The 13,416-nt window shown below is 61.1% G+C and overlaps 2 protein-coding genes across 5 annotated transcripts in view; both read right to left on the bottom strand.

Moving 5' to 3' along the window:
• SHC2 (SHC adaptor protein 2) overlaps window positions 1–3,561 on the bottom strand; it is a 29,965-nt gene extending 26,404 nt beyond the window's left edge. For 2 of the 3 annotated variants that reach the window (XM_079918266.1, XM_079918268.1), the window contains exon 1: window positions 2,387–3,561. In XM_079918266.1, the coding sequence (XP_079774392.1) occupies window positions 2,387–2,860 (474 nt within the window). In that variant the 5' untranslated portion in view covers window positions 2,861–3,561. The remainder of the gene's footprint in view (window positions 1–2,386) is intronic. The other variant, XM_079918267.1, reaches the window with a different exon arrangement.
• Window positions 3,562–5,511: 1,950 nt separating this feature from the next.
• Window positions 5,512–10,992, bottom strand: CIMAP1D (CIMAP1 family member D; the record flags this gene model as incomplete). Of its 2 annotated transcripts, none has more annotated exons than XM_079917891.1 (4): window positions 5,512–5,996; window positions 7,224–7,337; window positions 9,898–10,047; window positions 10,866–10,992. In XM_079917891.1, the coding sequence occupies 4 exons, from the start codon at window positions 10,990–10,992 to the stop codon at window positions 5,512–5,514; spliced, it is 876 nt and encodes a 291-aa protein (XP_079774017.1). The 2 variants fall into 2 exon arrangements, with proteins under 2 accessions (XP_079774017.1, XP_079774018.1); XM_079917892.1 differs by having other exon boundaries at window positions 9,898–10,005.
• Window positions 10,993–13,416: the final 2,424 nt, after the last annotated feature.

Here is a 13,416-nt window from a genome sequence, read left to right as displayed (position 1 = left end):
CAGCCCATTTCCACAGGAAAGATCCTTTCAGCTCCAACGCTGCCCTGTGATCCTGCCTAGAGCCATCCAAAGCCCAGCTTCTCCCCACAGCCCCCAAATCTTATTCCTGCTCTTGTCTCCCTCCATCAGCCCCACCACGTGGGTCTCCGGCGACTCCCCGAATGTGCCCGCTGAGCCCCTGCCTCGGACTCTCTCTCCCCAATCGTTTCACGTCTGGGGCCGCAGTGGCTTCAGGTCTCAGCTTAAATGGCATCTCCTGAGAGGCGCCTCGCCCACCAGCCCGGCTAAAAGCAGCCACCAGTCTCTTGCTCTGACATCACTCGATTGTAATTTCTGCACAGCATCTACCAGTGTCTGCCATTTCCCTGTTTGTCTCTTATTTATTTACTGTCAGCCTCTCCCTCTAGAAATCTGAGCCCCGTAAGAGCAGGGATCAGATCTTTCCCATTTCCTACGATACCATCAGCACCTGGCAGGGCGAGGCATGCATTAAATATTTGCTGCATCGATGAAAACGTCAAGATCGGGCTTCCCAGGTGGCATAGTGGTTGAGAGTCCGCCTGCTGATGCAGGGGACACGGGTTCGTGCCCCGGTCCGGGAAGATCCCACATGCCGCGGAGCGGCTGGGCCCATGAGCCATGGCCGCTGAGCCTGCGCGTCCGGAGGCTGTGCTCCGCAACGGGAGAGGCCACAACAGTGAGAGGCCCGCGTACCGCAAAAAAAAAAAAAAAAAATCATCAAGATCATTGGAATAATCCAACAGCCTGCACTTCAACAACACGAGTATCTGAATTCTGAACAGTCCTAATCCCCGTGGCCGTGGCCGGTGGGCAGACACAGCTCGCCCCTGAGGGGATGTGGTTTGAAGCGCAAGGCATCACCCACAAAACATCTCACTACAAAATCAGTCTTGAATCCAGTGAAGCTGAGATTCAGCAAAAGAAGGGGCCACAGCCAAGTTAGAAGACGCCAGGAGAAAACAGGGAGACCCAGCGTTTGGGGCAGCCTGAGGCCCGGCACGTCTAACAGGCTTCCGGGACGCAGTGGACCCTGCCTGGACCACACATGGACAAGAGTCAAGGCCACTGGGGGCCGCCACAACAAAGCACCACAAACTGGGGGCTTAACACAACAGAAATCTAACCCTGACCCTACTGTTCTGGAAGCTGGAAGTTGGGAATCAAGGTGTGGCAGGGCCCTGCTCCCTGGCGGTGAGGGGCTCAGGGGAGGGCCCTTCCCGCCTCTTCCAGCGTCTGGTGGTGGTGAGCGGCCACCCTCAGTGTCCCTTGGCTTGTGGATGCATCGCTCCATTTCTCCCCTATTGTCACGTGGGCCCTCCCGGTGCGTTTGTGTCCAAATCTCCCTCTTCTTATCCAATACGCCGCCCTAATCCAGTGTGATCTCATCTTAACTTGATTATGTCGACAAAGACTCGATTTGCAAATGAAAACCATATTCACGGGTTCCTAAGGTCATGAATCTGGGGGGATACTATTCAACGCAGTACGGGGGTGGGGGGCGAGGCGGGGAGAGGTTGTAAGAGAACCAAAGACAAAACAACCAACTGCAAAGACACAGACCTCCAGGATCCCGGCCCCAAAAACCAGACTGAGGCGCTGTGAATACTGCCGGACCCTGGATGTGACAATGAACTGTGGACGGGCAGGGCCCCGGTGGGCCAGGGGGCCGCACGGAAGCATTTTACGGAGCGTCTTCCCCCGGGCCGCTTGCCTCCTGACGGTTCATCAAAAACTACACACAGGGGCAGACAGGCTGAGCGGGGAGCGTGCAACGTTCACAGGCGTGGGTGCTAGTACGGGCCGGCCAACGGCCCACGTCTCCGTACGTCCAAAAGGTTCATAATAAAACCAGGACAAATGAAGACCTGTTCCCTGACAGCACCTTCCAAGTTCCCGGAGTCTCACATCTCGAATCCTGGGGCCTAGCGGGGCCCGGCCTTTCTGCGCCCCACCTCAGGCCAAGGTCTCCGGTTCTGTAGTCTGGGAAGGAGGTTTCAGTGGGGGTCTGGGTATCAGGACGCCCCCACCCGCATCCTCCCCCCCCCCCCGCAGACGGTGGCCAACGGAACGGGGGCTCCGCTTAACCCGCGCATGCGTGCCCCCCTCCCACCAGCCGCCCTCTCCCCGCCCCTCCCCACGTGACGCCGTGGGAACCTGGACCCCAGCGCCTCCCGAGTGGGGGCGGCCCGCTGAGCGCGGGCTGGCGATGGGGGTCTAGGGTGATGGGGAGAGAAGGAGGGACGGAAAGAGACCTGGCTCTCGGGGTCCAGAGTGTCCCAGAGAAAGAAGTGGGGGATGGGAGCCCCTGTGCCCAGGCTGGGGCTCCGGGGAGGATGGGATCTCAGAGTCGCGCCGGCCCACTCACCCGAACGATGTAGGAGACCCCGGGCCCCAGGACCCTGGCGTCCGGGTGTAGCCAGCCGTGCGCCGGCTTGTGGATGAAGCTGCCTTTGCGCATCCACTCGTCGGCGGCGGAGTCCGGGGGCCCGGCTGCCCCCCGCGCGCCCCGCGACCCCCGCGCCCCGGCAGCCCGGCAGCGGCTGAGCGCAGGCAGGGGGCAGGGCGCGGTGCAGCGCGGCTCGCAGGCGCCCAGGACCGCCGCCGCCAGCGCCGGGACGCCGGCCGAGGCGGCCGGCTCGGGCTCGGGCTCGGCTTCCCCCGCCGCCCCCGCGCCCCCCGCAGCCCGCGCCGCCGCCGGGCCGCGGCCCAGGAAGCCGGCTGGGGCCGCGAACTTCCACTGCGGCATGCGCGGCAGCAGCGCGCAGAAGGTGGTGGGCGCCTCAGGCTCCGGGGGTGCGGGGGGCGGGGGGGCCGCGCGCCCGCCCGGACCCTGCGTCATGGCCGCGGCCGCCCGACCGAGCCCGACCGGGCGCTGAGCCTGGCGCGGAGGAGGCCCTCCCGCTCCCTCCCGCTCGCTCCCCGCCCCCGGCCCGGTGATGTCATCCGTCCGGCCCAGCGCGCAGCCGCGGGGGGCTGCGCCCCTGGGACCCCCGGCCCTTGGCGCCCCGGTGCCCGGCGGGGAGGCTGGGGAAACTGAGGCCCGCCGAGGGCACGAGCGCTGACTCGGGTCCGGCAGCCAGGGAGGGAGCGAAGTTTGGAACCCAGGGCCGGGGCAGCGACCCCTCACTTCGCCCCCCACCCGTCGCCCGAGTTCCTAGAAGCACAGAGGCGGGAGAGACTTATAAATCACTTCCTGTCTTCCCTTCTCGCCGTCGGGAAACTGAGGTCTGGAGAGGGGCGGAGGCGCGGTCAAGGAAGGAGAGCGCCCCAGCCCCTAAGCTTAGCCCCTCTGTTCCTGCCGGAAGTACTTGAAAATCAGGCCCTGCTTTATTTCCTGACAGGGGAACTGAGGCTCCGAGAGGGGAAGGGGTGTGCGCCCGAGGACACGCAGCGCAGACTCGGGCCCTACGCTGCCTTGCCCTGGGCCTCACTTTCCCCGGCTGTAAGCCAGGGGCGCGGGCCGGAGGGTCACGGGCTCCTCCTCCATTTCTGGGGGGCCCCGTCCGGCATCAACTCAACTGAACTCCAGGGCCTGAGCCTCCCAGGCCTGCCGGCTTGTCCGTCCGCCAAGGCCTCAAGGGTTGCCGCCTCTGCACCGGGGAGCGGACGGTCTCGGTCACCCCAGGACCCAGCCTCCCAGCCCGGGGCTGGCCGATCCCCTCCCCTCCCCCTCCAACCCCGCCCCAGGCAGGGCCGGCTGCCGGGAAACAAAGGGAGGGGCCGGGGCCGGGGCAGGTGGCAATGGAAGGGAAGGAGGGGCGAGGCCGCTAGGGGTCGGATCGATAAATCAGAGCGGTGAGATCACCGCGCGGCCGCCTCCCGCGGGCTGGGGAGGAGGCGGCGATGGGGGCTGGCGGGAGGGGCGCGCGCGGCCGTCATTGGCCGGCGGGCTGGACCGGGGGCTGCGATGCCCGAGGCCCGAGCCTCTCGCCTAGGGAGCCATTGTGCGCCTGCGGTCCGCGAGGAGCGGGCGGGGACAGTGTGGCCTTGGGTCGGTGTCGGGGGGTGACGTTTGGCGGGGTCTGGAGCCCCCACCTGGACTCTGTGCGCTCTGTGTCTGTTGTGGACCACAAACTTGTGGGCTGTGTGAGGGTTGGGTTGTATGTATATTGTGTGCGGATGTGACCGTGTGTGTGTCCAGGTGTGGGGGGCGGGGAGAGGGAGAGAGAGGAGGGAGTCTGGGTTCCCGCCCAGGTGTGTGTGTAGGGGGTCCTGGTATGTGTCCACCTAGTTGGGTGAAGGGTGTGTGTTCAAGTTTGGCACCCCAGGCTGGGGGGAGAGAGCTGACCCCCACTCCAGGAGCCCTCTAGGTCCTGCCTACTGCGCCCACCCCCACCCCACCCCACCCCACCCCACCCCCCGCTCCGTGTCTTCTCCTCCAGGGAGTCGAGGTGCATGCAGTCTGTGTCCCTCCCAAGCTCCTGGGTTAGGGTCTTTCTGGGCTGGGGTTTATAACGTGTCATCCCATGGAGGGTTCGGTTATAGGACTCCATCCACGTGTTTCCTTCCCGTCCCTGGGAAAGAGCGGCAGGAACAGAGCCCAAAGGGCAGGATTTACATCCTGGCATCAGAAGGACACACACTCTCAGTGCCCTCAGACAAGTGTCCAAACTCCCTGAAGCCCTGTTTCCCCTTGGTAAACATGACCTGCCTCCTGAGTCACTGTGAGATGATCTTATCGATATCCGGAACACGGTAGGAACCTACTGATGGCAAATGTTAGACTCCATCAAATTCCTATGCATCCTTCAAAGCCCAGCTTCAGTGTCCCTTCTTCCAAGAAGCCTACCTGGCTAGCTCCCCCCACTCAAAGCCGTGGCCCCACCTCTCGCTTCCTGTACCCCTGGATCCTGTCTCTGGTCCCATCCAGATCCCCAGGGGCTGCAGAGTTGGGGGTCTGGATCTCGAGAGCAGTGTTTGGGTTTCCTTCCCGTGACATGAACAGACAACGTGTGTGTGATGCGGACAGCTCCTGGTGCCACGGGGATTTATTGGCAAGCAGCTAGAGGGTGTGAAGGGGCAGCAGGGCTGTTTGCAGCCTGATTCGGGGCTGAATTCAGTGCTTCCATGAGTAGCAGGAATGAGCCCAAGTTTGGCAGAAACCCAAGCTGTGCTGGGGACCCAGGCCCTAGCGGGCAGACACTGAGTTCTAGGACACAGGAAGCCGTGCCTCCAGCCAACAGCTCGAGAGGACCAGAGTGTCCCTTTTTCCACCTGGCCTGGCCTGACCTGGCCTGGTGTGACCCGGAGAGAAGAAACTGGGACGCTGGAAGGAGGCTCTCCCTGTCGGGACCACGGGGTCACAGCCCCCCCGGGACTGGAGAAAGCAGGTGGCCTAGAAGGACCTCAGACGGTTCAGAGAACAGGAAGAAAGGAGGCACCTTCCCCCCACCCTGGCTTCTAGGCATGCCCACCACCTGCCCACACCCCACTTCACAGCATGGGAAACTGAGGCTCAGCCCAGGCCAGGCGTCCTGTCCCCCAAGGGCATCAGGGTGCGGTGTCCACGGCCATGGTGGTGGCCCGTTTGGAGTGGCGGATGCCCATGGTGAATGCCGGGGCCCTGGCCTTGGTCATGGTGACCTGCTCGGGGCTGTGGGTGCCGGGGCCAGGCGTCTCATCCGGGGGGCGCGGGGCTCGGGGCCGCCCCAGCATGGTGAAGGCCGGCCGGCGCTGACGGTAGGCGTTGGGGTCCGGGCTATCATACTGGCCTGGACCCGGTATCTCAGTGGGGTCCTGCGGGGGTCGGACGGGGGGCGTGCGGCCTGCTGCCGTGTAGCTTGGGCTGCTGGGCTTGGTGAAGATCTGGGAGCCCCAGAGGGAAGGCAGGGTGTAGGTGTTGGGGGCAGGGACTGAGGTGTCCAGGGGCCGCGGGCGGATGCGGGAGCCCAGGGTGAAAGCTGGGGGTGTCCGCTGGCGCGTGGGGGCCACCTTCTCTGGGCTGTAGGCCCCAGGGCCGGGCGTCACCTCCAGATCTGTAAGAATGGGGCAGGAAGGTTGGCAATGGACAGGGTCCTCAGCTCCTCAAGGACCTGGCGTGGCTCCCCGTCGCCACATGCGTCATGGAGCTCACAGAGCCCAACCTCCCTCTGTTCTCTTTCAAGCTTCTGGCCTTTGCCCAAGCTCAACCCTCTGCCAGGAATGCCTCCCATTCCCCATTCCCACCGCCCAGGAGTTGCTTTCCCTCCTCCAAGACAGTGCGAAAGGCCCCTCCTCCCTGCTGCCTTCCCCGCACCCTCCTAAGCAGAGCCCTCACGGCCCTTCCTGAGATCCCCCTGGGGTGGGTCTCTCCGCCTCTCCAGACATGGCCACGCTGAGGTGAGATGGTCCCCACCTGGATCTAACCACACCAGGCTGGGGTCTCACAAAAAGCGAGGACGTGTCAAATCTACTTCAACTCTCAGCAATGGGCTTAGTACATGTTGGAGTGGATGGGTGAGTAGAAGGGTGGGTAGTGAGTGGGTGGATGAGGGGTGAATGAGTAGATGATGGATTCAGGGAGTTGTAGCTGGATCGATAGCTTGTGGATGGATGGGTGGATGGACGAGTGGATCGTGGGTGGATGGGTGGGCGGGTGGGTGGATGAATTAGTGGATGTGGATGGGTGGGTGGGTGGGTGGGAGGGTGGATGGGTGGTTGGATGAGTGGATCGTGGATGGGTGGATGGGTGGGTGGACGGACGAGTGGGTCGTGGATGGGTGGATGGGTGGGTGCGTGGATGGGTGGATCATGGGTGGGTGGATTAGATGATGAATAGGTGGATGGGTGGGTAGGTTGGTGAGTAGATAGATGGGCGAATGTATGAATGGATGGATCGATGGATCAGTGGTGGACAAGTAGCTGTGTGGTAGGTCAAAGATGAAAGGGTGGGTGGATGGGAGATGCGCTCTAGGTGAGAGGGAGCTGTCTGGAGCCCGCGAAGGGGATGGTTGCATTTGCCACAGTCCCCACTGTACCCTATTGTCTCCTGATGCCGAGGGTGAGCTCCAGCTGCCCTTGTGGCACCCTTGGCCATATGTGCCCAAGATCACATCACCCTGGGCCCCTGGCCCCTCTTCTGAGTCCACTGGATTTTGTCATTCCAAAGACACTGAAGGTCCGAGAACTCGGGGGTGGGAGGGGAGAAGAGTACGGAGGCACGAGATTCACCGAGGGCCTGAAGGGGCAGGGTCCTGGTAGGGCAGCACAGGTCAGATACTCACCCCGAGACTTGCCCCGGCCCTGCATGGAGTAGGCAGGGGTGCAGCTGCGGCCAAAACGGGTGACTTTCGGGTCCAGGAAGTAGACCGGCCCGGGGCTGGTCTCCTGTGGAGATGCTGGGGAGAGGAGCCCAGGGTCCTAAGGGCGCCTCCAATGACCCCACCGCCTACTCGGTGCCCTGCTTAACCCCGAGGCACTCCCGCCCCCCGAGGCCCCGGCCCCATCTTGGAGGGCAGGGACTCAGTCCGCTGAGGTATGGTTGCCCTGACCTGGGGGCCTGGGTCTTGCTGACCGTCTGTGTACCTGTAGTCAAAGCTGTCCCGTTTGCTGTGCCCCACCCCCGACCTGTCCTCTGCCAGGGGCTAGGGGACCAGCTCCTGGACCATTAGAATTCTGTGTAGAGGGAGAGAACCAGGCCCGAGTAAGGGTCCAAGGAGAGCCCTTGCAGGGCCTGGGCTTAGCCTGCGGGTGGCCAACCTGAGGGAGGGGCTTGTGTCGGGCTCTGAGAGCCAGGTCCTGGGGAAGCTCTTCGCCCAGGTCAGCCTCCTCTTCACGCTAGCAGGATGTGAAGATGGACACTGAGATGGTCCACGGAAGGGGGTGGTCCGGCGCCGGGTGCTTAATAATTGCCACGGGACTTCCGTGGTGGTCCGGTGGCTAAGACTCCACACTCCCAATGCAGGGGGCCCGGGTTCCATCCCTGCTCAGGGAAGTAGATCCCGCACGCCACAACTAAAGGATCCTGCATGCCACAACAGAGATCCCAAGTGCTGCAACTAAGACCCGGCACAGCCAAATAAGTAATAAATAAATAAATAAATAGATTTTTTTTTAAAAAAAGAAAGTGGAAAACATGCACCGACTTAAAAAAAAAAAAATGGGACTTCCCTGGTGGTGCAGTGGTTAAGAATCCACCTGCCAATGCAGGGGACATGGGTTCGATCCCTCATCCGGGAAGATCCCACATGCCGCGGAGCAACTAAGTCCGTGTGCCACAACTACTCAGCCTGTGCTCTAGAGCCCGCGAGCCACAACTACTGAGCCCTCGTGCCACAACTACTGAAGCCTGCGCGCCTAGAGCCCGTGCTCTGCAACAAGAGAAGCCACTGCAATGAGAAGCCCACGCACCGCAATGAAGAGTAGCCCCCGCTCGCTGCAACTAGAGAAAGCCCGCGCACAGCAATGAACACGCAACGCGTTCAAAAAAAAAAAAAAAATTGGGACCAGTTACTATGATTGCCATTGTTACTGTCTACAAGCCCACTCCAGGATAAATGCACATGCACCTAAGAGCAGTAGGTCTGACAAGGATCAACTGGTTTAAGTACTATGCGTATGTGTGCACACATGACACGGTACACACACGTGAAGCATGTTCATGACAAATGAGCACAGTCCAACTCATGGCATTTCCCACCTCGATGCCTATGCTGCAAGCTCTGCCTGGAGTCCCCTTCTTCTGCAGGGGACTCCACCAAACTCCTACTCATCCTACAAAGCCCAGATCCCATGCCTCCACCTCCCAGAAGTCTTCCCTGGGCACTCGGCAAAGTCTACAGTAACCACCACTACCCCCGACTCCCCAGCCTATCTGTCTCTCTGTCCCAGGATGGGTCCTGTAACTGGGATTAGAACCTGGCAACCCAGGTTGCTCTGGGCCATAGGCTCGGTTCTTGATCCTTCCTAGTGACAGATGTGACGCTGATTCCCTCCTTTGCCTTCTGGGGCCACTCGCAGCTTCCTGAGTTTTCTCTCACTTTGGTTTGGGATTGTTGCTGATTCTGAAGGCTGAGAAGAGGCTGCTGGCGCCGCACCTCCCAACAAGCCTCTGTCCACAGGAAGCAAAGTCCCCACAGAGCAAGGACCCTTCCAGCCCCCAGCCCAGCCCACTCGGGACCCCGAGCGCTCTAGCAAGTGGGTGAAGGAGCGGGTGGGCAACGCCATGAAGGCACAGGCTTGTGGGTACATGGCAGTGACGCCATCCACACAATGGGCCGCTGGCTATAGCTGGGGCCCTGTGTCCGCCCCATCACTGCATCCAATGCTCACTGACACCCTGTCGCAGTCCTTCTGGCCAGGAGGAAAGTGGACATCACAGAGGCGGGGTGGCCCACGGACCAGGCCAGCCGCACAGCCTGCTGTCTCGCCAACCTTTCCTGTCCAAACACGAAGGATTCTCCTTCCACCCTCCCCGCGCCCCGTGGGACATCACGGCCCAGGAGCCCCCATCCCGCTGACTGAGGACCTGAGGCGGCACTCACACCCACAACCCTTCTTTGTGGAGCTCTGACTGGAGACCAGGCACTGCTGTAGCCACTTTGAAGGCATCCAATCCTCACTTAATGAACGTCTCCAGACATCCAAGGTGTATTTAATCCTGACCGCAACTCGGTAAGGACTGTACCGTCATTGTTTACAGAGGGGGAAACAGACACAGCTTGCCCAAGTCAAGCAGCAAGGAATTTGCAAATGCCCTGCAAAACCACACACTACTCCCCTTCCATAAGGAAACAAGGGACCAGAGAAGCACAGCAGGTTTCCTGAGGACACACAGCGGGGGTTACGTTGCACACTGTCCCGGCTTCCTGCCTGACTGAATGAGAGCTTGGATCTAAGGGGGTGAGGAAATACTCTGGGTGGGAGATTGGAGGCCCACCTCTCCCACACCGGCCTTACCCTCGCTGGGCCTCCGGAAGAGCGAGTAGGCAGGACCAGCCACCCTGGTGCAGTCGTGGTTGATGTAGCCGACGGTGGACGGCAGGGCGTACAAGCCTGGCCCGGAGCCTGCGACCAAAGCCTGAGGATCACGGCCTGGGGCCATGCACCCTAAGAGATGGGAGGAGACAGGGGACCAGCCCCTGAGCCCCCACCTGGCCTCCCAGCCAGTCTCCACAGCAGGGGTGTGGGAGTAGCAGTTGCCGGGGTGGTGGGGGGAGTGGCAGGGGCTTTGTGAGTCACAGGAGTTACAGGAGGGCGGGGCTGCAGGGCTGGGGCACCCTGGGACCGCTGAGGCCCAGACACACAGATACACAGTCACAGGTGGGAAACTGAGCCCCAGACGCAGAGATACGCAGTCACAGGTGGGGAAACTGACCCCTGGACACAGAGATACACTGTCACAGTGGCAACGTTTGGTGGCCTCTGCAAGAATGTCCGTGCTACATAGGCCACGGAATCTGACTCCAGCGGCTTTGCTACAGATGGAGAAACTGTGGCAGGGCTGAGGCGGAACGGAGATCCCAGGGTCAGTGTCAGAGTTAGGGAGGCTCAGCTCCCCCACGGACCGCTGCACAGGCTCCCAGGTTCTGCTGCTCTCTCTGAGACAATTATCACCAGTGAATACACTGCAAAGGCTTTTTGCTTGTTTTTCCTCGTGTCCGTCCCCCCACGGGGCCTCTGCTGCTCTCTTGACCACTGTACCCTCAGCACCGGGAAAGGTGCCTGGCCTTTAAGACACTCAACTCACGGGCCCTCAGGAATGCCACATTCACACCCATACTGCGGGAAGGAAAACTGAGGTTCGGGGAAGCACAGGGGCCTAGAGACTGCCTGCTCCAGCCAGGCTCCCACACATTCCAGACACCCCAGTGGGGGGCACTGGAGCAGGGAAGGGTCCCACCACCACGGCCCCCTCGCCCACCTACCGTTCTCCAAGGGGGCTACCCCGCAGGTCCTCCTCAGACCAGTCTCCGGGATTTGGCAGTCGGTGGTCCGCCGGCCCAGGGCCACCGGAGTCAGCCGTGGAGCAGGGTCGCAGGGGAGGGTCCCCATGGTGGGCAGGGGCGGGTCCGGGGCTCCTGGTGTCAGCTTCTTGGCCACGCAGCTCTGGGCTACAGGTGCCGACACCTTCCCGGATCCTGGCGGCTTCTGCGGGGTTCGCAGAGCCCCGGGCAACCACACCCTCCAGACGGCACAGACGGCCCCTTGTCTGTCGGCAGGGAGTCTGGGGCCCTGGCCCGAGCAGGCTGGCCAGCGGTCACTGGCCTGGAAGTGGGGCCAGGATCGAGTGTCGGCCAGGTAGCTGGATGGTCCAGGAAAGAATCCGGTGTCAGCAGAGCCAGTCCCCCGGGAGCCAGCTGAGCTGGGCAGCCCAGGCCAGAGCAGGCCCTGGGGAGCCGGAGCTGCAAACAGGACACCCACAGCCTGGTGGCAGGAGGGACAGGTGAGGTCATGGGCGGCCTGGCCCCATTTCTACAGCTAAGGAAACTGAGGCACGGTCCAAGGTCGCCACTCTGGGAGCTGCTTCCTCCCCTCCTTCCTTCATCCAGGAAGGACTTATTGGGCGCCTACTGTGTACTAGTTTCTGTTTGGGTTGGTGGGACACGATGGAAACAGGCAGACGAGGAGTTGATGTTTTCGCGAGGGGAGAGAGGAAATAAGCGATAAATGTATAAATGAGCACAGCGTATGTTCGAAGGCTAAATGTCCTGCAAACATACAGCAGGGCAGGGGCAGGATGAGAGGTCACTGCGGTGAGAAGGTGAGGGAACAGCATTTCAGGATAGGGAAGGGCTGTGCCGAGGCCCCGGGCAGGAGCTAGGACGGCAAGGAGGCGGCAGTGGTCCTCCGGGACAGGCCCCTGCCTTCCAGAAGCCAACAGGGATTTACTCCATCCTAATGCAGAGTTTATTTCCTTGGCGGCACCGAGGGCTACCACTGTGTCAGGCTCCAAGACGGGGCTCGGGGAAACCTGTCTGAAGAGAATTCACATTCCTGTCTCTTCCTGGCATCCTGGTTTGTTGTTGTGTTGTCAGCCCCTTTAGCACTGCCATGTGTTACCAGCTGTATTGAGTTACAATTCACATACCGTACCATTCATTCCACAACGTATTTTTCATGCATTCTGTAATTTTTTAACTTTTTAATCAAAAAGTCATAGTCTGTGTCAAAGGTCATAAAACGTATATTGGAAAAGAAGATCTTAAAACCAATGACCTAGAAAACTGTAGAAAGAATTCACAAAGCCCCCTACCAAAAAAGCTGGCTCTTTGAAAGGATCAACAAATTTGATAAGGCTCCAGCTGGACTGATCAAGAAACCAACGAGGTGAACCAATCCCAACATTGGGAACGGAGGACGGGCAGGGGTAACGCGGTCCGTGTGAAGCCAGAAAAAGGCCCTTTGCCGAGAGGCACCTGAGGCGCTTTCTGCGCCGGCATCATCGTGTTTAATTAACCCAGCATCTCGTAAGAGGTACTGATGCTGACCCCTCTGTGGTCACAGGAGGGGAGATGACGCTCGGCAGGGAGAGCGACAGGCACGGACCCTTGACTCGGGTTTTAGAGCAAAGCTTAGGGTCAAGGGCTTCTCCCGGGTTCTAATTCCCGCTCAGCTTTCTGGAAGTGCTGAAATCCTCTGGATTCCCGTCGCCCTAAGGATAAAATCCAAGCCCTCCCCGTCACACAAGGCCCCGCACGGTCTCACCCCCACTTCCACCTGCCCCGGACTCCTACTACTCAGCCCTGGTCCACACCCCTGTGGCCACATCAGCCGGCTTCCTGCTCCTTGGGTGGGAACCTCTGGGACTCTACCTGCCCACCCTCCCCCTGGGATGCACGTTCTGCAGATCAGCCCACAGCCAGCTCCATCCTCAGTCACCTGTGGGCCCCAACACTGGACAAGCTACGCGCTTCTTTCCAGAAGCTCACAAACTCCAGAGCCATGGACAGAAGCGGGCGCTGAGGAGGGAGATGGGGGATAAATACCCCACCTCCCTCTCCTTCTGCCTGTTAGCGCCTCCCATTGACCCACACTGGCCAGACTTGCAGGAGCCCAGGGACACCCCACTGAGGTCAGCCTCTGGGGCCCAGGGCAGGCAGAGGAAGGACCCCAGCCCTCCCCATGCCTGGGGCCCCCAGCCCAGGCTCCATGAGCCAGCCCTGGAGTGAAGACAGCTAGAGACACTGGTTCCAGTCAGGATTCGGCCCCCACTGTTTCCTCTCTGTGTTACAGTCCCAGAGATGAGACCCTACATTCAGATTCCATTTCCCCTCTGTGCCCTAGGAAAGAACCAGGGGCTAACACGGAGTGCGGGGTGGGAGGGATAGACTGGACCAGCAACCTGAGCTGGGAAGGGTGCTCTGGGGACCTCCAGGCCCAGCCCCCTCCCCGCCTGAACTCGGCAACCCCAGCCCACCGGCCCCCCCCACTACTGGCTCACTTGTCTCTGCAACTCCAGCCCAGAAATCTTCACTC

Source organism: Stenella coeruleoalba (assembly GCF_951394435.1).
Source record: "Stenella coeruleoalba genome assembly, chromosome: 3".
Classification (NCBI taxonomy): domain Eukaryota; kingdom Metazoa; phylum Chordata; class Mammalia; order Artiodactyla; family Delphinidae; genus Stenella; species Stenella coeruleoalba.
Note: the sequence above shows the minus strand (reverse complement) of the source record. Positions and strands in the feature narration are given on the sequence as shown.